Source organism: Phytophthora cinnamomi (genome assembly GCF_018691715.1).
Source record: "Phytophthora cinnamomi strain GKB4 chromosome Unknown Contig87, whole genome shotgun sequence".
Lineage (NCBI taxonomy): Eukaryota > Oomycota > Peronosporomycetes > Peronosporales > Peronosporaceae > Phytophthora > Phytophthora cinnamomi.
Window position 1 is genome coordinate 279,742 of NW_027151020.1, and position 25,030 is coordinate 304,771.

Sequence of the window (25,030 nt, forward strand, 5' to 3'; positions counted from 1 at the left end):
CATCAGACCATGCTCAAAATGACCTTCGTACACACTTCCATCTCTCCAGCTATAGACACCTTCTCCGTGTTTTTCAGCATTTACGAAGTCACCCTTGAACGTGTTTCCGTTCGCATACGTCATCGTTCCTCGACCTTCAGCGTGGTCGTTCACGAAACACCCTGTGTAGCTGCTCCCTCCAACGAATGTGTAAGTGCCGTAGCCGTGTCGTTTATTCGCCACCCAGTCACCGGTGTACATGTTACCGCTATCGAAAAAGCGATAGGTGCCTTTTGTTTTGCCTGATCCTTCAGCCACACCATGTATGAAATTGCCGTCGAATACATCGCCGTTGTCAAACAGAAGTTTGCCTTTGCCATGCTGCTTCCCTTTGGAAAACTCACCGATGTATTTGATACCTTCACTTGAAACATAGATTCCATTTCCGTTCCATCTTCCGCGCCACCACTCACCAGAGTAGACTGCACCGTTTGGGTAAAAGCAAACACCACTTCCATGTCGAAAATCCTTATCCCAGTGACCTTTATAGACTTCACCGTCAGCTGTAGAAATGGTCCCCCCTCCACTTGCCAGACCATCGATCGTGTGACCGATGTATCGATCTCCAGTAACCTTCTTAAATTTGCCGAATCCGCTCGGGAAATTATCTTGGAATTGACCTTCATAACGATCCCCATTAGCTGCGAAGAGAACCCCTGTGCCATGAATCTTTCCGTCTACGAAGTAGCCGACGTATCTCTCACCACTCGACAAAGTCTGGATTCCAATACCGTGTTTTCTTCCGTCTAACCAGTCTCCAACATACTCGTAGCCATCACCGCTCTGATAAATTCCTTTGCCGTGTCGCTGATTATTTTTCCATTGACCAACATAGCGTCCACCGTTAACGTAAATCAATTCGCCTAAACCATCAAAGCTCTTGTCGCGTGCATGAAAATCACCAACGTAAAGGCTTCCGAATCGAAGCAGAGCCTTGGCAAAAACGTGGTCTTGCTTCGCTTTGCGATGCCAAGAAGAAAGCCATTCCACTTCCAGCACCGATGGATCTAAACCCTTAATATGAGCGAGTGCTGCAGTGTCCGGGTCGTCTGTAACGAAAGTAGACGTAGATGCTGTTGCATTTGAGGATGCTGTCAATCCGTTTGTTTTTCCAAACCCAAGGGACCGTTTCTTCTTCGGGGATTGACCACGGGTATTTTCTTGCTGACCTGCCAATGCTGCCCAGTACTGCATACGGTGCTGGTATGCTTCTTCTTTTTGTCGCCGTAACTCTTCCTTTGCTTCTTTAGCCTGCTGCATGATCTGCAGCTGTGTTTCTCCAGGTCCTAAGATTTCACCTGTCACGGCGTCATGACTGCATACACTTTTGCACATTGGGCAAGTCGGGAAAGTGGAGGTGCAAACTTTCATCATGCACACAGGACAGTACCAGATATGAAGTGTCCTGTAATGCTCATGAATCTCGTGGATAGTCTTCGCAACAAAGGCACACTCAGGCCACTTGCACACGAGAAACTCTTGGTACGACTCGGGTGGGAGCCACTGCGAGTCGTGCGTGAAGATGTGGAAGTAAAAGTACTCGTTGGTGTGAGGATCAAGTAGCTCTTGCCAGTTTTTGATAGTTCTCACCACCGTAGATCTCTCAAGAAGGAGCTTCAGGGCGATTGGGCTGTGCAGCACCTGTCGTAGCTTCCTTTTTTCTTCTGCTGCCCGTCGCCGACCCAGAAACCCACGAACAATCCTCCCGATTGCAATTGCTGCCTTGTGCCGTCGCCTCTTGTGAGCAGCAATGCAGCGACCCTTCCAACCTCGATATCTGCACTGCAAAGATGTCGCCACATAATACTTCATGTTGCGCTCAATCTCCTCCCTCAGCGCATTGTCCCGACACAAAGACGCTTGACGTGCCGCGATGGCCTCGAGCCTTTTATCGTAAATGCGACGGTAAAGTTGTTGTGTTCGATGCCTCGCGACCGGATCGGGCATGCAGCCCAAGTTTTTTTTTCCACTACGACAGGTTGCAGGCAGAAACAATGTCGGTCTATTTCGAGTACAATTGCGCGTCTAACACAGAGAACTCCTGGTATGCACAACATCTCTCTGGTCTACAATTACTTGTTCTTCTTGCTGTCAATATCCTTCGCCGACTCCTTGGAAGGGAAAACCATCGCAAGACCCTTCTTGACGAAGAACCACACCAGCCAGAGCAAAATGAACGCGTTCAATGGGATACACAGAAGGAAAACTCCCACCACTCCCACGAACAGACCATTCCAAATCATTCGTTGCCAGGTCGGAATCAGACGCGGAGCTCTGCATTCACTGGCGTCTTGTTCGGGGGAGTCCGAGCGGAAAGGTGTCGACTCGAAGGTGTACTGGAGCTTGACTTCGTCGTCAGCGCCACGGGTTTTCACCACCGCGATAGGGTGAGGCTTGTGTTGCCAGTCAATATCGATGGATCCCCAGTTTAGGTGACCGTAGAACGACTTTTGCGTCGGGCGGAACTCCCACGGCAACACGAGGTTCGCGTAAGTGAACAGTAGAGCCATGACGTACTTCATCGATGGCACGTGAAACTCCATCCAGCTATGCGTCAAGCCCGAGCTTGTGATTTCGGTGATCTTATTCTTTCCGTTTGAGCACACGACCTGGTTGATCTCCGAGAAATGCACATCTCCACTATAAACATTGCAGCAACTAATTAGCCCCCAAAAGGAATACACGCATTAACTTCGCACAACAAACCTGAGAAGAATGACACCCTTTGCGTTTGAGGCCAGAATCAGCTTGAGCAACCGCTCGCGCTGACTCGGAAAGCGGCCCCAACACTCGGCAACAGGGTATCGGTCACCTGGCAGAATTTGAACTCCAGACACTAGCACATTGAAGGCGGCTGTGGACGTCATGAGTTCGTTTTCCAGCCACTCCCACTGGGCTTCTCCAAGAAGGTTGCCGTTCTTCGTGCTGTAGGGGTCGCGGTGGTATCTGGGAATTGACGTACGAGCGAGTTCGTCAGCATTACTCCGTTCAGCTCAAATTATGAAAATAATTCATATACCGGTTGTCGACGAGGATGAACTTGATGGTTTGGTCGCCAGATCCAACCGTGTACGATGTGTAAATGCCCTGCCACAACACATAGCGCATTAGCATCGCAAACCCAAGATACTGGGCTGGAGATGCTCACTTTTTGCTTGCGGCGAGGCGAGTCCTTCGGTTCGCCGATAAAGTCCAGGAAGATCTGCTGGCTCTGCTCCCGGTACGTGTACTCCTTGCCACCGTCGTTGATACCATAGTCATGGTCGTCCCAAATGCCAATAATGGGCGTGCGGTTAACGAAAGCCGCGTAGTCCTCGTTGGCCAGCAGTTTGCTGCATATAGAAGTACACAGCAAGCAACACCGCGTTAGGATAGATATCCGACGCACCAACAGAAGCACCGCCTCGACCCAGAATCCGTACTTGTATCGTCGAACCAGCTCTTCGGGGGTGGCCTCGACGAACATCTTGCGAGGAGGGATCGGGACCGGACGCGGCTCGCCCAGCTCCTTCACGTCGGCGTAGATCTGTCCAGGAAACACCAAGTACAATTGATCACCAATCTCCCCATGTGAACCCAACCGCTCCAATTCTGCAGCAACGTACATTGTCGCCCATCCAGACCCAGAGCTCCGGGCTGTGCGCCGAGATGTTGGCCCACATAGGCTGGGGAAAGCTCTGGTCATTGCACGAGCCGAAGGCCACGCGCTGCAGCGGCTGCTTGATCTCTTCGACGCGAGGCGACTCCACCACGGTCATGGACGGACCCGAGGCCTGCGCGGAGCACAGCGAGGAGACGGTGGCCACCGCCGCGACGGCGGACGCGAAACCTTTTCCGATCATTGCAATGAAACGTGCAGACACGAAGCTCGAGCGGAGAAGAATGAGGAATAAGGCACACACACACACACAAAGACGCCGCCCCAACGCTACGAAATGCGAAAATGAGATCGGTCGATCGCAAAACATACGCACGACCAACCCTGACTTTTCCGATATGGCTACACTATTCTGACTGTACTTCAGTAAGCAGACTGTATGTAGCCTCAACCAGTTTACGCGAGCACCTGCAGCATCTTCTCCAGCAGCACCTGCGCCTCGTTGTCCTTCGCGCCCAGCTTCACCTTCTCTGCTGCGGACAAGTGGCACTCGAGACGGAATTCCTTCTGACGCTCGTCCAGATAGCAGACGGAGAAGCGGAGACCATTGACATCCACGTGCACTTTTGCCCTCGTCTCGAACGACTTGATGTACAGCCCGGTGGTCGTCGTACTGCTCACACTCACTCGTGTACCGAAGAAGTCGCCGCTTTCCGGGATGGAGATGACAAGCTGGCGCTGGATGTCCGTTGCCGCGTTCTCGGAGAGCTTCTCGCGCGTTACAGCGCGCAGGCGGAAGGACGTGTCATTGTCCAGAATCACGTCGTAGGTGCCGTGCACGTGGCGACCGCTGCATGCGTTGCTTAGTTCCCACTGACCGTCGACAAGGTGATACTTCAAGTCGTACGACTCGCCCTCTTTGTCTGCCAGATGCACCGACATGGAGCTACGTGGCTCCACATCCTTCTCCACCCACTCCTCGAGATCGCCCATTAGAGCTGCAATCGACGGCGACGTCCGTCCGCAGTAATTCGACCACCGCGTCGAGAAGTCGGGTCCGTTGCGCAGCTTCTGCAGCTCGGACCACGGGATGGTTGAACTCGCACAACGAACAGACTTCAGCTTGAAGCACAGATTCCCAAACGCAAGCTTGATCTTGGGCAGCGACCCCACCGGCTTCTCCGTTAGGTAGCTCATGACTGCAGCCGCGTCCTCTTCACGGAACTCCTGAATCCACGATCGATTGACGCTTGCAGTCTCAACCGCACGTCCGGATTGCTGAAGGCGGTGCGAATAGTCTTCAACTTCCGAGTCGCTCGAGACGTTTTCCTCCTTCTCGAAGGTCCACCAGCGGTTGGGTCCGTCGCGCGCAACGACCTCGAAGACGCGCTTCTGCTCAATGGCAAAGCTGGCAAACAACTTGGCGAGTTCATCCTCCGCTTCCTTGATGCCAGTTCCCGACCCCTTCAGCGTCACCTTTCGGTCGTCAACATCCACAGTGCAATGGACGCCGTGGTTCTCGCGAAGCGCCTTGCAGTACGCGCCTCTCTTGCCGATGACGGCCCCGACCGGAACGTGACCCGGGGTCTCCAAGTCTTTTGTCCGGCTCATGGCTAAACTGCGCGTGAAGCGGAAGCTCATCGCACGACGCTCAACAGCACTTCCCCAGGTTCTTGGGCAAATCTTGAGGAGTAAAGCCGCCCCAAACGAGATAGTCGAACGGCTTGACCATTGATGGTTCAAGATCCCCCCGTTGAAAATTGGCTGTTGGGTCTACAGTGAGAGGCTGATTAGCATCTTGATTTTCCAGTAGCAGACTACAATTAATACTCCACAAAAGTCATACATACTGTATCTGTAGTAATCCTACTATTTGGTACTTCCAGCAGTATCGACTAAGCCGTGCAAAAGCACGGAGAAGCTCTGGGTTTTATCATGAAGTAAGTTCTGGTTCTAAGCTACGCAGTCTCTCTATTTCTGCCAGTGCCTCTTGTGTTGGCGTCAAGTATTGAAGGAAATCCAGTGTGCGTCGTTCCGTTAGATCGAGTTTTTTCATCGCAATACATGCACCTCCCCTCATGTTGTGCGAAAGTTAACGATAAATGGCTACAAGCACCATCCAGATTGCCTTGTCACGCGAATGCCGCTCCTAAATAATAATACTATATTATAGTATCCACCCATGTATAAAACCTAACATGTTCGTCCCGATAAATTATTCCTTTGTCATCTTTTATACTTCAAGTAAGTGATTCAGGGGTCTGTGGTTATAATATAACCTATATTATAGAGATTGGTACCTGCTCTCGTATCGCCCCAACTACTCCGGATAAAACCCAGAGAACGATATTATAATACTAATATCCTGCAAACGGATTAAAATGTCAAATAACATACACGTACTTAGTAGAATTATACTTCCATTCATTCCCAAACACTACTACTAGTAGCAACAGTTGTTTAATTAAAGTTGTTAAAACTGTTACTAGTATCGTTAAAAAACAGTATATCATCCACCACGTAGTTTAAAGTGTCATTTTCTTCAGCACGGAGGAAGCAAGTTGTCGAACTGCGATCCAATATCCTATCACCGCATTTTACCGTGAAGGACGAGCAGTGACTTTGACAGTAATTAGACGATGTCATCGTGAATGTTCTGGAACAAAATTTGTATTATTCGTTAAGAGAACGGGTATGTCTTCGCGTTTTGTTCTACGAGCAAATCAATGTTCACATCGTTAGCAATCGCGTCTCTTCCGGCTAGTTTACTTTGCCAAGTCCCCTCAAGTAGTTGGTGTACTTTTCATCCGCCTGTTTCATAAAGTCATCGACCACTTCTGGGAAAGTTTTCAGGTGGATGGCCAGATCATCAGGACGCATGTTTGCGTTGTCTGCAAACTTGAACACCGATGTCAAGTGGTCGTCTGCTGCATCCGAAATTTTGTTGATCTTCGCCAGTTCTTCCGCTTTCTCGAGATCCGAAAACGAGTTCGTCCTTAGCATCTTCTTGACAAAGTTTTTAACCTCAACCATGTCAGCAAATCCTCTCTCTTCCTCATCACCTTCGTCGATGTTGTTGCATCTCAGAAATCGAGTATGGTCGCTAACACTTTGGTCGGCGCTGACAAAGTGCAAAAATACCAGCGACATTGCACCAGTTAGCGCAACGTCACTACCAACAGACGCAGTGACAGGAACTTGGTGAACGGAGAGAGTCGAAACCGCGGCCATTAGGATGTAGGGCAGATGCATGATTGGTTCTGGATGTTGCTGGTGCTTCTTGGTGCAGATGGTGTGTCTTGGAAAACAAATTGCGAAGTGAGAAGCAAAGGTCTACGGAAAACAGACCACACAACAAACGCGTGTCCACCCCAATTCCTAGTAGGAAAGTGCTTCTATACAGTATACGCCTGTTCTAAATACCGTCGTTCCAAAACCAGATACCATGCAGAAATAATTAAAGAGTGAAGTCAGGATTTGCTTTCAGACGATGATGTGCTGACTTTTACGTCGGGATACATGTAGTATCGTACTGCGGGAAACGTGCATAGACGCATCAGTTGCTAGTTTATCAGCAACTTGTGTCTGCCGTTACAGAAAAAGATACCCAGGCTTACTGAAGAATGTACTGCTTGCATCCGGTACTGCGATGTGTGTCGTATTCACAAATAGCATCCTACAGAACGTGAATGGCTCTTTTATGGCGTATATTTCTAACAAAATTTGGGATTTGGTCCGATTTGATCCGTCCAAAACAAGGGGGAATCGCTCCAATGTCCAACCTATTATTGCCTACGTGATGACTTGAGTTCTTGTGGTGGTTGCCAGATACCAAAGATAACATATTACGACTTACTAACGCCATGCGAGCTCATTGCGTGCTCGAACTGTGGCACTAACACTGCACTGCTGCCATGAGTGCTTATTGTACCATCATAATGGTACAGCCCCAGATAGTGATTCCTCTCGATTGTAATAATTTATGAGCCCACCTATGTCGCATAGGGATGGATATCATTATGACCAGCGAAGCTCCGCTTGCCTTACTGCGCCCTCGCGGTCGCGCTACAAGTATAATAATATTATATTATAATATTATTATACTTTTAATTTGCCACTTTGAAGTTGAAAAGGTGTAGTATAATAATATTATACTACACCTTTTCAACTTCAAAGTGGCAAATTATACTACACCTTTTCAACTTCAAAGTGGCAAATTAAAAGTTCAATACGTCAAAATGTAAGTTCAAAACGACACACACAGATAAAACTGATAATATTGTGTGAGCAATTATGAAGGGGTATAATTTAGTAAGGTTTTTCTTAGCGGCAAGAACTCGCGCCAAAACTACTGGACAGCAGCAACACCAACGCTTTCTTCGCGTCCCTCCAGCTCATTTCCCATTTTTCAGCGCGATATCCTCACCACTTCAAGCCTCTCCGTCACCAAGCTCAATGCTGTACGACGACGCCACCATCAAGCGCATGCTGCGCGCCGCCAGAGCCGGACAAGACTGGCTCGGCGTTGCTGCCAACAACGACGTGAACCGACGCACTGCGTACCCCTGTATCGCTGCTGCGCAGGAGAGCGATGAGTGGGCCGCGTCTCCAAGAAAGCCACGCGGTGGCAGGCGGAACGCCAAGATCGACGACGCGCACGTCGACTATTTGATCACTCTCCTAGATGAGAACTGCTACCTGACACTCGACGAGATGGTAGACGCGCTTGAAGCGCGGTTTTCGTTGAAGGTGTCGCGCCAGGCGGTCAAGCATCACATCGACGGCAGAACGTACACCGTGAAGCAGACCCACCGCGACAACAATTTTAAATTACCGGAACCTCGAGCACAACAAGCTCCTTCGGCGCGACTACGTCGTCAACCTCCTGGCCTACATGGCTGCAGGTAAGACTATTTTCTATGTTGATGAGACTAACTTCAACCTGTGGTGTTCTCGTCGCCGCGACCGGAGCCTAAAAGGCAAGCGCGCGGTCGGCAAGAATACGGCAAGTAAGGGCTCCAACATTCATGTGATTGCGTGCATCTCTGAGAACGGCCTCGCGTACTCAGAGAGGCGCTTTGGCTCGTTCACCTCCGATAAATGCAATGAGTTCATGCGGCGCCTTCTTCGTCACATCTCCCTCACGACCCCGCTTAATGACGTCGTTATTGTTGCGGATAACGCCCCCTGCCATGCCAACGTCGAAGACGTCTTCAAGGAGGAGGCGTTCTCGGAGGCCAAGCTACTGCGCCTAGGGCCATACTCGCCGATGTTAAACCCGATCGAGAAGTGCTTCTCGACCTTCAAGGCGATGGTCAAGCGATTTTTGGCCCGCCACAGCCAAGCTATCCTCGAAGTCCCATCGCATCGCACCATCAAGGAGCGCCGGGAGCAGTACTTGCTGCTGGCGGCGGACCTGCTATTGGAAGAAGCTATTACTCCGGGTCTTTGCCACAGGTGCGCGCTGCATACCATCAAGTTCCATGCAGATGCTATACAGCTGAAGGCCATGCCTGTAGGCCAGTAGGTAACGCAATATAAAGTGTGGCGTCGGCTGTTTTTTATTTTGTGTCGTTTTGAACTTACATTTTGACGTTTTGAACTTGGAGTTTGCAACTTTGAAGTTGAAAAGGTGTATACTATAGAAAGAGAAGGAAGGCTGCAAATGCCTTGTAGTTGGTGAACTGCGTTGTGAGGAAACCCGTGGCCGCTCCGCCGCAGCCCGAGCGGCCTGGTCTAAAACCTATCATTGTACAACAGCACATCCTCGACGAACAACTTTCAACCAATACAGCGTGGGCCGATTACGCGTGGCCGATTACGTGGACTAATTACGTGAGGGTCGATTACCCTTGACTGCTGAATCACAACAAAAATGAAGCACCAGAAATACCAGCACTACTGTGGTCCATGATTTAACGCGGTCACCTCTATGCGTATATTTTGCAGGCCAGGGTGGGTTCTAACCTGCGGGAATAACGATCAACAGGATGGTGAGCCCTCCCCAGGAAGAAGACAAGGATATCTATGTAGAGTCAGGCTACGGAGGTGGATGAAACCACTCTCGCGAAATCTGACAACCTTACTCGAGCAAAAGCGAGTCGTAAATCTGGTGTTGGGATTCCGGCTGATATTGGCCATTAGGAACCTCCCCGAGCTTGAGACGCACGTTACTCCTCAACTGCTCTCCGCGCACGTTCTGGCAATAAGCAGTCCAACGCCAGCTAATTTTTCATCACAACGACGAAGAGATTGAGCGGATGAGGAAATATGAGCAGAATCTGTGGTAAGGCCGTTTTAGTAATTAGAGTTTACTATTAGTAACTACTATTAGTAATATTAATATTAGTATATATAGTAAATCAAAATTGTCTCCCGAATTATGAATATTAATTTAAGGGTGAAATCGTTAATACTACCAATCCCAGCTTCCCATAAATCATACCCATCTTTCACCTTTCTGCGTGCGCAGGTGAAGGGTCTCCAAAATCTTCGCTGGACGTACGTGTGCGACGAGTACATCCAGAGCAAGCTGCAACAGCACATCAATGACACGCATGGGGAAACGTTCGGCGGCTTCATACCGTACCAGGGCCACTCGAGCGATGCGTTCCGCGGTATAAGAAGACCGAGGTAGATCGCGATGAGTGCAGCCTGCAGTTCATCAACCCGTGGCTGCGATCACGGCTTAGAAACAAGGGGCTGACATCGGGGGGGGGGGGGGTCAAGATGACCAACGGCGTCAGAGTCACGGTGGAAGGGCGTGGAGAGATCGTGACAAGAAGCCGGCTTTGTTTGGTGATGCAGAGTCGACTATGTTCGGTGCTGAGAAGCAGGAATTGATAGAGAAGGACAGAAAGGTTGAGAGGAAAGCAAGCGGTTCTGTGGCCGTCAGGAGCCATTATAGATTAGGAGAAGCGGCTGCAAGGACGAGTGGAACGGAGGCGACGGCTGGCAGGGCGGGACAACGCGTACTCGAAGGTTTTGATCCGAGGTTGTCGGCTGGTGCTCCGATAGATGCGGATTACATCGCTTACAGATTGATGATTTCTAATTGCACCAGGATAGATGCAAACGAGATGGTTTGCGGTTTGATGGATCCGGGCGTTTAATGGGGCGGGGATATGGAGGTGAGAGAATATTTACATACCTGCACCAACATGGACGATCAAAGGCGGGCGCAGCTCGAGGTTCAGGACGAGGTCGGTGGGCATCTGGTGATATCCTGGGCAAAATGTTGTCGAACTTCAAAGTGACGCAAACCAGTATGTGTGCCGCTGGCGTCAGTGCGTACTGGTGCCGCCTGTACAACCAACTACGATCTCGACCGCAGATGAAATTCAAGAGCGAAAGAATGCGGACAAGCGGCTGCAAGGACGAGTGGAACAGAGACGAAGCAGTGTGAGAGACAGGCTCGCCAGTGCGCTTTCGCGCCGACGATCGAACAAAAAACCCTTGATGCGGTCCAGGAGCACAAGAACACGATGCAGCAATCGCGGCGAACTCATCAGCGTACTAGCACCACGAGTTCATGTGTCCACAGTGGATCAGATTGCCGAGGAAGCTGCTCGGGAGCGGAGGAATGTACTGCGGCGAGAGCGTTGAGCCCGAGCAATCTGGGGTGGGGCTAGCGGATGAATACGTAGATGATTTAATCGCGGATAATGCAGCTCGAGTGATGAAAAATATCCAGCTCCAGAATCGGCGAACGGAAGAAACAGAAAGTGAACGGCAGCAGCGCTTGAAGAAACAATGGATGAACCGGCGAAAAAAAGCAGCTACCTGTCGGGAGGAAGATAGACGAGTTGGAGAGCAATTGAGTGGCAGAGTTTTCGAGACATCCGATCTGACTAATGAAGAAATTCAATGGATGAAAAAAACAGCGGTTTTTAAGGATCCGCGCCTCGAGCTTGCATCTTAGTGTTGTTGCGGTACGGATCCTCGCGCGTTTGGTTTTAGCGAAGAGCACGTTGGAGGGAACGAAGGGGCTCGTACACACACGTAATTGGATCTCTGAACTTCAGAATAATTATCCGAGGGCGAGTGATATTGCGGGTTGTCAGCGGTTGATGAACGAACAAGCTTCGGAGTCATCCCCCATTTGGGCATGTGCGGTTTGCGGACGAATTTACTAGAAAACAAGTTTGAAAAGGTGCAGTTTTCCTCGTTATAGACCATACGGACCACGGTCAGGGTTTCCGATACCACTTTACACAGCCTTTATAGAAATGCATCGAAATCTATGGTTTGTAAGTACCGACAGCTTTTATTTATCGTGAGGACGTGCTTTTTCTGATTCCAGAGCTCGTTCGAGATATCGAAAATCTATCAGTGTATATCAGCATCCTACGGGCTGAGGGGGAGCGCTGCTCGCGGGAACGAGCAGGAGCAGCAAAAAGCCTGCGAGCGCGCTCGTTGGGATTTGAGCGCTCCCTTTCGACAGGGGAGCGCCAATCCCCCGCTCCATGCATAGCATTATTTATTGTCGACACCACGAGAGACTTCCCCTTGCTACTTAAAATATGTTTTTACAAACTCACCCTTATTATCATAACCTTGAGCTTACGATGTTCCAGCATGTAGCACTGGCGCCGCGGCGTGAATCAGTCCGCATTGCTAGCAAGTTGCGATCACAGGACCTTTCTACACGCGGTGTCCTGGCACCGCGTGGGTTCTTCTCCGGCCGCCACATCCACTTGGACGGCATTAGCTCAACACGCCCTCGTCGTCTCCAGCTTCGTGCTCATTGTACGACGTGACAAGCAGTGGCACGCACACCTCGCTCAGTACGAGTCGGGTTGCAGGCAGCCACTCGTCGCAGCCCCAGATACCGGTATTGAAGCAGACCACCAGATCCGGCTCGCAGTACAGCATCTTTTCTCGAAGTAGGCCTCGAAGCCGCCGACGAAGTAGCTGATGTCCACCTGGCACATCTTGGCGTCCTCCTCGTATGTCTGCGAGAAGCGAGAATCTGCGATGCCACGCAGGAATCAGCTCCAATGGCTGAATGACCTTAATGAAATTCGAGAAAACCGTTGTAGATCACGCCAAGGCATGGTTAGTAGTAACACCAGTACATACGCAAGCAAATGTAGACTCAAATGCACAATTAAAACCGTGTTATTTCCACTGCAGTGTTCGGTGAATGTATTAGAAGCCGTACATGCAATCCTAGTTCCGAATATTGCGATGTCATGAAGTTTAGCGACACCGACTGGGCACTGATGCAGCTGGACTATAGTCTCCTCTTTAAACTCCTGCGGATAACGTAAACAGTGGCCGCTAACCACCCATCTTCCTACTTCAGCTGTGGTGGAGGTAGCCACGTACGACGAGACGCTGTCCAAGGTCCCGAACTTGGGGGGAGGGAAGGAGATAGAGGGGGGGGGGGGATAAGCGTCTCATTCCCTCTCTCGGTAGATATCTTGCTGCCCCCACCAGGCTGGTGACCAGCAGCAGCAGCATCGTATGTGTTGCGGGGGTGGTATTGAGTTTCGTGTATTACGGTAGCTATCTGACGCCAACAAATTCGTGAGAACTCCGGATTGTCGCTCAGAATAACAGTGGTTGTATCGAAAAGTCGCCAGGGGTAAAACGAATTCGTACGCACAAGAAACGCAAAAGTTTTCATACAAAAAGGAAGGTAGACGCCAACAAATTCAAGAGAATTAGTAGGGGGAGCTCTAAAACCTTAATCTATGTGCTCGTTTGATCAGCGAGAGCTCTCAAGTTGAGTGTTTTTAGCTCGCTTGGGCGTCTGCTCCGGGGATGCTTGGTGTATATTACGTACGACAGCTGTTATTTGTTCTTGAAATGCCCCCCCCCCTTCGACTCAACACTTCCAAAACCACCGCCGTGTTTCGCTTCAACCGGGATTCTTTAGCTGGCCCAGCCTACGCAAAGCTCTCGTTTAAGGTAAGGCTATGAGAACATGGTATTTTTCGGCTCTCAGATATGAAGTTGTCGACGACAAGCGTTGGTCAACGTCACAGGGCTGTCTCGGTATGCGACTTGGAGTGAGGTGGTCAAGGCACCCGAATTACAAGTAGTACCATAATGCTACCCTACGGAAGCTGTGGATCGACTTCAGCAAAGACGCCAAGGAGGGGGCGTGGTCGAAGAGGTTGTGAGCTGCCGCAGTGACGTGCTGCTCAGAACGCTCGTGCTGGTCTCGATGACCAGCACAGCTTCATGTTAGTTGCTGTTTACCAGGCTTCAGTTGCGAAGCTCTGGCACATGCTTGATGTTGATGTTGAAGTAGAATTAGTTTGTAAGGAGAACTACGAGAGATCTTAGGACTACGAGGAGCGTAGATAAAACTTCGAGCATCTAATTCAAACTCAGTCGTGGACTTTCACTCAAGAGCTCAAGACACTTAACAGCCACGTGACAATTTGCTCGAGCAAATCGTAGCGTGACGACTACGACACTACAACTCACGATGACTGAAGAGATAACGTTCACAAAGGTGAAGCAAAATGGCACCACGGTGAAGAAAAAAGTGCCAGTGTTCAGACAAGGGACTTGCAAAGACTGGCTGCAGTGGATGCTGCGCCTACAAGAGTACTCGGCGTTCATGCAGTACGGGTACGACTCGGGAGACCAACTCGCATTCGTGGAGGACACCCAGCTCCTCCTGTTCGACGAGGACCTCCATTTTTTCAACGATTTCGTCCGCGAAGAGGCCCAGCTGAGGCCGGACGTTGCAATCGCGGGTCTTCGGCACCTCACAGCGAGGCACTGCCCAGTCGGTACGCGTGGTGTGCTCATGGACGAGCTCACGCAGGTAAAGAAAAAGCGCGGAGATACCGTGCGGCAATATAGCAGTAAGTTTCGCATGCTCCTGCGTGTGATCCCGTTTCTGGAGCACGGCGAATACGAAGCCGTGGCGGAAGCAGATGCCGTTCGCATGTACCGACTTGGTATGCCAATTGACTGGCAGGTCGAGGTTAATCGCATCTCCCGCATCAGGGACCTGGCGTCCATTGAGACGCAATTTGAACTTATTGAAAGGAACGAGCACGACGAGGCAATTCTCCGAAACGGCCGTCCCAAACGCAACGCGCCCAAGCAGCAACAGGGAAGCCATCGCGACAACGGGCCTCGTCGGCAGCCTGCAGATCCTCGGCACCACCAGAACAGCACCCGCGTGGCAGGGGATAAATATTGCGACTACTGCAAGAAAAATAACCATAATGACGACCACTGCTTTCGGAACCCAGCGTCTCCTGCATTCCGCCCTCGTGGTGGCAACAACTACCCTGGCCGGCGAACCAGGGGACCAAGTGCCATGGCTGCGATGCAGACGCAGATGACCAAGATGGCTGCGATGGTGAGTGCTATAAAAAACGGCAGGACGAAGAGTTCGCCGCGATGCGCTTCTATAGTGTTGGTAGCGAGGACGCGATGGCCGTGATGGGCGGCGAGACAGGCCGAGGAGCCATGCAACGTGATCAAGACCCTAGGATGGAGATTGAACTCCTCGTGGGCAAGCACCGGGTGCCAGCGCTGCTGGACACTGGATGCACCAGGTCTGCAATGGACCGGATAACGACGAAGCTGGTTAACCAGCACATCGAACTGCGGCGTGAAGACGCGCAATTCCGCAACGCTGATGGCTCGCTTGGGAGGACGACCCATTGCGCGGCCGCCACGTTTAAGATGATCGACTTCTCGCAGACCCGAACCTGCTCGCACGAGTTCCGTGTTGCGGACGAGCTCCTCTACCCGGTCATGCTAGGTCGAGACTTCATGCTACAGCAACGCATGGTGATCGACTTCGAGCGGGGCATTATCGAATGGGATGGAATTGAACTGCAGATGGATATGGTGCCTCGAAGCGGAAGACCATTCGCTGCAGTACTTAAGGCGGATACCGAGTGCCGAGCTGAGATCAATCGGACTAAACCGGAGGAAGTGCCGCTAGACGCAATGTTCAAAGGTAGCAACTTGACGGAGGCCCAGAAGGCCGAAGTAATGAAGTTGGTGAGCCAATTTGAGGACCTCTTTACTGGCGCTCTGGGGACGATGAAGAAGGAGCCATACGTTTTGCCACTCATGCCCAACGCGAAACCCGTAGCCGCTCGACCATTTCCAATTCCGAGTGCGTATTACGACGCAACACGCCGCGAGATACAGCACCTGGTAGACATCGGTGTGCTATAGCGAGACTCGACGTCTATGTGGGCGTCGCCCGCGTTCGTGGTAGCTAAGAAGGATGGCAGCGTGCGTTTGGTGTGTGACTTCAGGAAACTGAACGAGTGGTTGCAGCTCAACTACTACCCGACCCGGGACGCCAAGGAGATGGTGCGCTCCGTGGAGAAGCCGAAGTACAAGTCGGTGTTCGACGTGCCATCAAGCTACTACACTCGTGTGTTGGCTCCGGAGAGCCGACCTATCACTGCGATCACTACGCCGCTCGGGAAGTTTGTCTTCCTGCGGCTGCCGATGGGTGTGTCTACAGCACCCGATGAATTCCAAGCTTGCATGGACGAAGAGCTTGGCGACCTGGACTATGTTCGTGTCTATCAAGACGATATATTGGTGACCTCAAACAGCTTCGAGGGGCACCCGCAGCATCTGGCGGAGCTATTTCGTCGCCTACGCGACTTTGGCTTGACGCTACACCGCAAGAAGTCCAAAATCTGCGCTTCAGTAGTCGAATATCTGGGTTATCAGCTCAGCGACGACGGCATCTCCGCACTTCCAAACAAGATAACCGCGATCATGGCGATCGCTGCGCCACGGAATCGTCGCCAGGTACGCCGATTCGTGGGAATGGTCAACTTCTACAGTGATATGCTACCCCGGCGAGCTGAGCTACTCGCCCCGCTGACACGGCTTACCTCTCCATCCCAGCCATTCCGCTGGTCTGCCGACGAGCAAGCAGAGTTCGATGCCGTGAAGGACGCGCTAGCACAGCGCGTACTACTTGCATTTCCGGCAAACGGTCACCCATTTCACGTCTACACCGACGCGTCCAAGCTGCAACTTGGAGCGGTGATCACGCAGGACGACAAGCCTCTCGCCTTTTGGTCGATGAAGTGCAACGAGGCGCAGACGGCGTACCCAGCCAACCGACTGGAACTGTTGAGCATTCTGCTGTTGCTACGCGAGTTCCGCAGCATGCTGCTCGGCCAGGAGCTCCACTTGCATACCAACCATCTTAATTTGACCTACTCTACGTTTCACGACGTCCACATGATGCGGTGGCGCTTGGAGATTGAGGAGTTTGGTCCGACCTTCCACTACATCCCGGGTAGCAGCAACATGGTTGCTGACGCGCTGTCTCGCCTGCCCATCTCTGACGAAGCTAGCGCCGAACTGGAGGAGAAAGCGGTGCTGCAAATAGTAGCACGTTCAGGAATGGAGGAGACTACAACACCTCAGCTGGCAGCGGTTGCAGAAACGACAATGGACGGAGACTTTGCAGTGAACATGCGGGTAATAGCAGCTGAACAACAGCGTGACAAGGACCTCGCCGGAAGCGAAGAACGGGAGATTGCTGGTACCATGCTACTAGTGCACCCTGTGTCAAAGAAAGTGTTGGTGCCCAACCAACTTCGGCAGCGTCTCGTGCAGAGCTACCACGACCTGCTGCTGCACCCGGGCGCAGCCACGATGCTACACACCATCGCCCAGGTGTTCTACTGGGGTGGCATGGAAGCCGACGTGCACAAGCTTGTGGATAACTGCGTCGTGTGCTTAAAGGCCAAGCACCCCACCGTTCGGTTCGGAAAACTGCCTCCGAAGACGGTCGAAGTCCGACCGTGGTTTGAGATTGCGGTCGACTCGATCGGACCATACGGCAAGAAGCGCTTCAGCGCGCTGACGATCATCGACACGGCAACCCGCCTCATTGAAATTCTACCTACTCTGGACGCAACGAGTATGGAGGCCGCGTACATAATGGATCGATACTGGTTCGCACGCTACCCGCGCCCAGCGCGTTGTATTCACGACGGCGGCAGCGAGTTCAAACGGGAGTTCGCTGAGTTGCTCGATAGCTATGGTGTAGAGAGCGTACCCACGACAACGCGAAACCCGCAAGCTAACGCGGTGATTGAACGTGTGCATCGCGTGATCGGTGAAAAAATGAGGACGAAGGACATTCAGACACAAGAAGACTGGGCCAATTTCCTGAACAACACGATGTTCGCCATGAGGGCTTCCAGCCACTCAATGCTAAAGGCGTCGCCAGCTCAGCTCGCATTCGGCCGCGACATGCTGGTGGACATTACCCACAAGACTGACTGGGTTGCAGAACATCGGCGTAAAGTTGAGCAGGTGCGCGCACACAATGAACGGGAGAACCAAGACAGAACTAAACGGACGTATCGCCCAGGTGACCACGTTCTCCTGCGTTGTGACGCCGGCGTTCAAGGTATAATGCAGCCGCTCTTTGATGGCCCCTTCGAAGTCATCGCGGTGCAAGAACACGGAACGCTCACCCTCGACAAGGGCCACTACCTCGAGAAGGTGCACATTCGTCGCATTCGGCCTTGCAAGGGCACGCGTGGAGGAGACTGTGAGCCGCCGCAGTGACGTGCTGCTCAGAACGCTCGTGCTGGTCTCGATGACCAGCACAGCTGCATGTTAGTTGCTGTTTACCAGGCTTCAGTTGCGAAGCTCTGGCACATGCTTGATGTTGATGTTGAAGTAGAATTAGTTTGTAAGGAGAACTACGAGAGATCCTAGGACTACGAGGAGCGTAGATAAAACTTCGAGCATCTAATTCAAACTCAGTTGTGGACTTTCACTCAAGAGCTCAAGACACTTAACAGCCACGTGACAGAGATTAGCATCTGCGCGCCCATCACGTCTTCCTTGTGGTTGGTAGGGTCGAGTAGGGAACATGCATGAAATCCTGTTTCTGGGAAAAGCGCTTTCCTTCGGACGCCGGGCAGATTTTTTCCCGTTCAGTTTTGCGATACACAATTTTTACATAATGGTATTGCCAATCGGTATTAGATGTCTACCATCCCTAATACCAGTTATTTGGAATTATTAAGTTGGTAATAAACATCACAAGTTGGGCACTGATTAGAGCAACATTGAAATGTTGCCTCTGTGTAACCCTGGCAATTACATATTGTTACCACTGCCAACATTGAACACAACAAAAACATCCACTTACACTAACATGATATTTCAGGCTACAATTTTTACAATAGTTGAACAGCGACTGCGACTGCCGTGCGGCGACTTGCCGCCAGCAGAAGAAATGAATTGAGCTCTACCAGTAAACAGCATGTCATTTTCTAGTGCCGGAAAACTCTAGCAGTAGTTCAGAAGAACTACCGTTACTAACAAACCCTGCATAACAGTTGCCTGCGACTTACTATGCGCCGCCATCCATCCTTTTCATAGAAGAAGCCCAACAAAGGACGCGTGACACCCCACCTGGGACTGCCACAGGAATGCTGGTCGGTTGCGAATGTTCATTAAAAATGGTATCTGCCACATCTAAGACCGCCCTGATAGCGCGATCAGCTCTCTGTTGCATACAAACGTCAAGTCGGCGGCATAGAGAAGCCTATTGCATACAAACTTAAAGTCCACTGCTTAAACGTGGCGCCCGCAGCCACATCCAAATACTTGGCTTTCGATCACTACGATCACTACGCAATTCTTCTGGTGCAGCTCAACGCCGCAAGGGACACCTCAACACACGCGATGGCTCTCCTCGGCAACGTTGCGATCTTGACGCGCCTGCAGGACTCGGCAGCCGCCGTGCAGCAGCTGAAGCAGGTTAGCCCGCAGGTCACGGACGTGACGGTGCTCTCGGTGGCGACGGGCTCCGACATCGCGCAGACGGTGGCCAGCAGCTCCGTTAAGGAGGGCACGTTCGACGTCGTCATGGCGTTTAACGAGCAGACGGAGCAGCTGGGTGCCGAGTTGAGCGCGATGTTGCCGCTGTTGAAGAACGGCGGCGCGCTGCAGCTGCACGTGGCCAACGTGCAGGAGGAGAAGAAGAACGCCATCCTCATGGCGCTGATGATCGCCGGACTCGTGGACACGGCGGACAAGGAGGAGGCCAGCCCGTTCTACCCGGAGTTCGCGGGCGCTGTGAGCTTCTCGTCGAAGAAGCAGTCCTTCGAGAGCGCCGCCATCCCGCTGGCCAAGAAGGCCACGACGACGGCGCAGCCCATCAAGAAGTGGACTGTGCTCGCCGACGACTTCGGCGACGATGATGCGCAGGACGACGACATCATCGACGAGGACACACTGCTGGACGACACGGACGAGGTCCTGCAGGCAGCCAAGGCTGACTGCGGCGAGAAGGTCGGAGGAAAGAAGCGCGCGTGCAAGAACTGCACCTGCGGGTAAGCCGCTTTGCTGTTGATTTGTTGTCTGGTTAGGATAGGAGGGTGCAGAAGAACTTACATGCTGCCGATGTCTGTGAATGCAGTCTCAAGGACGAGGAGGACAAGCCTGTCATGTCCGAGAAGGACCTCAACAAGCTGGTGTCGGGTTGTGGAAACGTAAGATCCTCCTACCTTGTTTCCCTTTACATGCCTGCATGTCTGACCCTTAAACTTGTGTTTTGCTGTGTCTGTAGTGTTACAAGGGCGACGCCTTCCGATGCGGCAGCTGCCCCTTCCTAGGCAAGCCTGCTTTCAAGCCTGGCATGGAGAAAGTTCTGCTTAACCTCGACAACTCAGACGATATCTAAGTTCGCTCATTTGTCCAGCAGTAAGCACCAAAACCTGAGCAACCCTGTAAGAGTTGCAGTCGATCCATTGAGGTCGTGCTGGCTCAGTAGCAGACGCACCAATACAGCCTGCCGAAAGGTACTGCATTCACTTGTACGTCCATTCATTTGTTTATTGCCATATTTCGGTCTTTTCTTGGCAGCGCGGACATAGGGCAACACGGTTCACGGCAAATTCTAGCGCTAGTAGCTCGCTGGGTTGCCTACCGCATGTCAATCAATTGAGCAGTAATCTGCTCCATCCACTTGCACTCAAATGCATTTGAGTAGATTTCGATCTGACTTGGGTGTGTGTGAAAACCCGTCAGATTGCAGTTCTGAATCAGCTGCAATCCGCTTGGTTCCGTCAACCGAAACACTCCAACACTGTAGCACAGCAGGCATTAGTCAGTACCAGTGATGAGCATTATGAACAACAGAAAAGCGATCTGCCTACTTCTTGTGTGGGTCGCTTGGTGCAACAACAATTGCGACAGCCTGGGAGAGAGGAAGACAAACAGAGTAACCGTGGGCTCTTCGTGAAACGCATCATCGGGATGGTAGGGGTATGACATGTACCTCGGGCAAGATTGACTGAAACCCACACTGAGTGTGGACATCCACCGACGACAAGAAACAGTCTTGTTTAGGATGGGTCTGCATCAGATACAAACAGGATCAGCCAGTGAGCATAGGTGTAGTTTACCTCCCAACCACATCGCTTTCTTACGTGAATCCATCCCAGAGTAAGCAACTCATTACTAAAGCAAAAATCATACAGCTCCTCTTCGTTCGTCATAGTGCACATATCCGATGATCCCTTCAGCAATCACATACGCGCCGGTTAGCGTCCATCCACACAACCCCAAGGATCCTATTATGGATACTTCGCCACGCACTTCTTGCTTTGGGATGATTAGTGTGGTAATAACCAACTTCCGGTCATGCTGACAGGAAAACAATTGCGTTAGTGGGACGGGGATGACAAGTATCGCTATTTAAATCACCAAAGCTCCGCACCAGAATCCCAGCTAATATGCCACAGGTCTCGATTCCGTATGGAGGTTGGTTGGTGTTCGGAGAAGCCAGTAATGTGAACTGCGCAATAATGCCTGCTGGTATTTCAAGCGTGCGAATCTTCCCACTGCATAGCCCTATTAGTGCCAAAGCGATGCAAATACACAAACACCTGACAATATATACCCACCTGGTCAAATTTGCAATCGCTTCTTGTGATCGCTGACGACTGAGAGGCGGCGCAGAATAATGTTTGTGAGAAGGCTTAGCAGCATCCGGGGTCATCCACGACGCTTTTCCCACCGAGGGATACGATACAGTTTGGCTTCGTTCCTAGGAACACACATCGTCAGAAAACATAACAATACCAAAACGTAACGGAGAATCATGCCTTACCTTTTGGCGCGTCTCAAGCGGGCGACTAATTTGCGCCCTCATTGGAGCTGATTGATGGAGTGAGCGCACTCCTTCCTTCTCTACTGCTGCTCCTGCCGCCTGTACCTTTGACTGCTCGGCGTTTTTCTTAGCCAGTCGCATGGCCTTCAGCCGATCTTCCAACGCGCTCATATTCGCCTGCTCCGTGGCGAGTGCAGCATTGTTTTGCTGTTTCTCCTGGTTTAGCGACCGCTCGTACTCCAAATACTCGAGTTCCTCCGCCTCCATGCCATCCAGAATCGCGTCGAAGAGCTTGAATCCGTCTGCAGCTTGCTACGTGCACAGCCACAGCGCCCATCATAAGATATCCCCACTGCACACAAAAATCCAGTCTGTGCGTCGCCAATTTCAAGCGTACCGAGCGCACCCACTCGCGCTCCTTCTGATATCGAGGCAGCTCATAGTCGTGGTGCGCTGTGATCACCTTGGAGCACAGTCTGCAACGTACGACAAATTATAAATAAACAAAAAATATAGAACGCAGCCTTGGTGAGGTCTCTCTGCCAGCCTCCTCTCTCTCTCTCGCCAAGACTCGCAGCAAGCGGCATCTTACTTGATGAACTTGGCCAGGAACACGTAGCTGAATCACAGCACACAGCCCCGAAGACGAGCACATGGTACACTGAGTTCCTCGCCTCACGTAGCAGCCAGCGCTAAAAAATAGAACGTCCGCGACCGGCGGCACGACACGTACGCGTTGTCCCAGGCGCCTTCGGCGAAGTACGTCTCGGACTGGCGATAGAGCTGGCGCGCCAACTGGTAGTAGCTCTGCAGACGCAGGTGCTGCTTCACGGGGTCCACGCTGCAGAACGGCGCGAGGTGCGCGCGCCGCGCCACCAACCGCTCGCCGACGTCCATCACAACAGCGCTCTCTTTTTCGAATGCAAGAGAGCTGCCACGTGAAAGGCACAGCTCTTTCAAGTTCGGACTTAATCGGGTGAGCATACGGAGACCAAGTCAAACTCGCGACCGATGTTAGTTGTTGTAGTCGCAAAAGATCAAGCGCTGGTAGGATGTCAGGCGAGACGAAGAGCTTGGGCGGCATGCAGCGGCGCGCGGCCGGGTAAGTCGGGCGTAGGCAAGTGGAGCGCGGTCTGGGAGCACGAGTGGCTAACGCTGGCGGCGCTGCAGGAATCGCGCGCACAACCGCATGGTGCTGCAGAAGCTGGTGTTGTTCTCGATCCTGATGGTCGTGGTGCCCATGGGCACGTTCTACGGCGTGCGCAGCTTGTTCAAGCCAGGTACGCAGCGGAGAATGCAGAGGGGGCTGACTGAGTGCTGAGTGTGGCTGATGTTGTGCCATGGGCAGGCATGCCGGGCAGTCAGTACGCGGATGCGTGGAGGTTCGTGCAGCAAGCAACTCGGCTTAGATGTCGCTTGGGAGTAAACTCTGACCCCTGCGCGTGGTTTGTTATGGTGTTGGGGTGCTATTAGTGGGTTCACGGCCGTGCTGTCGGTGAATATCGTGATTGGACTCTACATTTTGTCAGCGTGGAAGGAGGACGACAGGAAGGAGGTGGCGCCGCCGGTGGGACGATTCGCCAAGGCGAAGGAGCAATAGTTATATCCTATAGACATGGTGGAGTGCAACAATTGATCAAAATCGACCATGGTTGAAACGGACGTCGCATGCAAGAGGCATTGGCGTGAGGTTTCACTGGCCCGAAGCCATGGTGTCAGGGCCTACTCCTGTTTTGTTGAAAGCAGTGCAGATCAAGCCTGCCGCCGCAACCGATATCATTGTCAATGGGGTCTCATTTGGTTATCATACTTCTGGCTAGTCTTAAATCCTGCGTTGAGGCTTAGTGCGCAACGCCCCAGGCGTAGGTGGCGAACGACATGTGGCCCATTCCCCACCCGCCGAACACCTTCTCCGCCTCCGGCTTGCTCTCCTCCATGCCAGCGCCAGTAGCGGTGACAAACGGGATGAAGTGATCAGGCGTTGGGTGAGCCAACCTTGCTGCGGGAGCGGCGTCCCAGTGGATGATCTGGTCGCCGCGCTGACTGTAGCTCAGCTTCGACTCGGCCGTGAGTGTGTTGTCAAGCCAGCCCTGGAACGCTGCGGCCCAGTCCACGATGGGGTTGTTGGGATCGCGACTCGCGCGCATGTTGTGCGTGGCTTGACCGGAGCAAAGGATCAACGTGTCTTCGTCGCGGAACGGCGCGATCGCCTTGCCAAGGTCGAAGTGGGTCTTGCTACCGAGACGCGAGTTAATGGACATGGTGACGATCGGGATGTCGGCTTGCGGGCGAATCAATAGCATCGGGACAAACACGCCGTGGTCGAAGCCGCGGTTCACGAGCTTGGCCTTGAGGTTATTCTTCTCGAGCTGCTCCTTGGCCTTCTGGGCGAATGCGGGATCGCCCTTGGCGGGGTACACGACGTCGTACGCCTCTTGAGGGAACCCGTAGTAGTCGTAGATCATGTCCGGGTTGGCGGCGTTGGAGATCTCGAAGCCGCTGCTTTCGGACTCCCAGTGGGCGGACACGTACAGAATGCGCTTGGGCAAGTTCTCGCCGTTCGGGTAGAGCTTCTCGAAGGTGGTAGTGAGCGTTTGCGCGGGTACGCTGCTTTTGCTCATGCCAGCGAAGCCTGAGGAGAGCAACCACAGCGGACCGGGGCCGTGCGAGACGGCGACGACAGGGTGGCGGAAGGCGGACATGGCTGGCGGTTTAGCTGGTACAAGGCTTTGCTTACTTGATGTCGAAATGAGGAATGAGCATTTGGTGGTTTCGGCTGCAGTGGCGACGTACTTGATGGGACGCTGCCCCCTTTTTTGTCTCATCGATAACGCTGTCGCTGCCCGATAGGCAGCACCTTGCGTAAGCACGAAGGAACTGGCAAATAGCGGCATTCTGCTGCGCTGGGCTTGCTTTACCTACTGGAGCCCAGAAAGCATTGTGCAAGACACTACAAGACACAACGGCGTGATCTCTCGCTGTTAAACAGAAAGATTAAAAGGAAACCACATATCCTTGTTAAACCGTTTGACATAATGAGAGCATATTCAGAAGGTGAAAGCATCTTAACTTCGATTTTATAACTTCATTCTGTAACGTATTCACTCTATAATTGTATGGATCCCTAATTCCTTTTGTTGACGCATACAGCCTGATTTGGTGTTAAAGGCCGTGGTTTTTGTCGGTTTCCACAATATTTTGGTATAAAAGAGTCAAACATATACAATTTTCAAATATAAAGGGCGATATGTGATTTACAAATGTGAATGCCTCCGCTCACAAAACTT

General features: G+C 52.0%; 7 protein-coding genes across 7 annotated transcripts; 3 read left to right on the plus strand and 4 right to left on the minus strand.

Annotated features, from left to right (window-relative positions):
* Positions 1–2,111: 2,111 nt before the first annotated feature.
* Positions 2,112–3,881, minus strand: IUM83_15416 (Alkaline phosphatase D; the record flags this gene model as incomplete). Its single annotated transcript, XM_067940231.1, has 6 exons — positions 2,112–2,679; positions 2,746–2,985; positions 3,059–3,126; positions 3,188–3,371; positions 3,462–3,565; positions 3,645–3,881. The coding sequence occupies 6 exons, from the start codon at positions 3,879–3,881 to the stop codon at positions 2,112–2,114; spliced, it is 1,401 nt and encodes a 466-aa protein (XP_067784654.1).
* Positions 3,882–4,093: 212 nt separating this feature from the next.
* IUM83_15417 (K Homology domain, type 1) lies at positions 4,094–5,278 on the minus strand (the record flags this gene model as incomplete). The annotated part of the gene is made up of 1 exon (XM_067940232.1): positions 4,094–5,278. One exon carries the CDS (start codon positions 5,276–5,278, stop codon positions 4,094–4,096), a length of 1,185 nt encoding a protein of 394 aa, XP_067784675.1.
* Positions 5,279–8,122: 2,844 nt separating this feature from the next.
* IUM83_15418 (Replication protein A 70 kDa DNA-binding subunit) lies at positions 8,123–9,164 on the plus strand (the record flags this gene model as incomplete). Its single annotated transcript, XM_067940233.1, has 2 exons — positions 8,123–8,541; positions 8,609–9,164. 2 exons carry the CDS (start codon positions 8,123–8,125, stop codon positions 9,162–9,164), a joined length of 975 nt encoding a protein of 324 aa, XP_067784618.1.
* Positions 9,165–19,312: 10,148 nt separating this feature from the next.
* IUM83_15419 (anamorsin) lies at positions 19,313–20,312 on the plus strand (the record flags this gene model as incomplete). The annotated part of the gene is made up of 3 exons (XM_067940234.1): positions 19,313–19,962; positions 20,049–20,121; positions 20,199–20,312. 3 exons carry the CDS (start codon positions 19,313–19,315, stop codon positions 20,310–20,312), a joined length of 837 nt encoding a protein of 278 aa, XP_067784676.1.
* Positions 20,313–20,554: 242 nt separating this feature from the next.
* IUM83_15420 (putative metalloprotease family M67C) lies at positions 20,555–22,640 on the minus strand (the record flags this gene model as incomplete). The annotated part of the gene is made up of 11 exons (XM_067940235.1): positions 20,555–20,717; positions 20,788–20,828; positions 20,910–20,987; positions 21,061–21,150; positions 21,230–21,277; positions 21,351–21,474; positions 21,538–21,680; positions 21,744–22,055; positions 22,141–22,219; positions 22,336–22,362; positions 22,477–22,640. The coding sequence occupies 11 exons, from the start codon at positions 22,638–22,640 to the stop codon at positions 20,555–20,557; spliced, it is 1,269 nt and encodes a 422-aa protein (XP_067784674.1).
* A 155-nt stretch (positions 22,641–22,795) lies between these two features.
* IUM83_15421 (Vacuolar ATPase assembly integral membrane protein VMA21) lies at positions 22,796–23,343 on the plus strand (the record flags this gene model as incomplete). The annotated part of the gene is made up of 4 exons (XM_067940236.1): positions 22,796–22,845; positions 22,914–23,023; positions 23,092–23,125; positions 23,217–23,343. 4 exons carry the CDS (start codon positions 22,796–22,798, stop codon positions 23,341–23,343), a joined length of 321 nt encoding a protein of 106 aa, XP_067784605.1.
* Positions 23,344–23,584: 241 nt separating this feature from the next.
* IUM83_15422 (UDP-N-acetylglucosamine--peptide N-acetylglucosaminyltransferase SEC) lies at positions 23,585–24,445 on the minus strand (the record flags this gene model as incomplete). Its single annotated transcript, XM_067940237.1, has 1 exon — positions 23,585–24,445. One exon carries the CDS (start codon positions 24,443–24,445, stop codon positions 23,585–23,587), a length of 861 nt encoding a protein of 286 aa, XP_067784655.1.
* Positions 24,446–25,030: the final 585 nt, after the last annotated feature.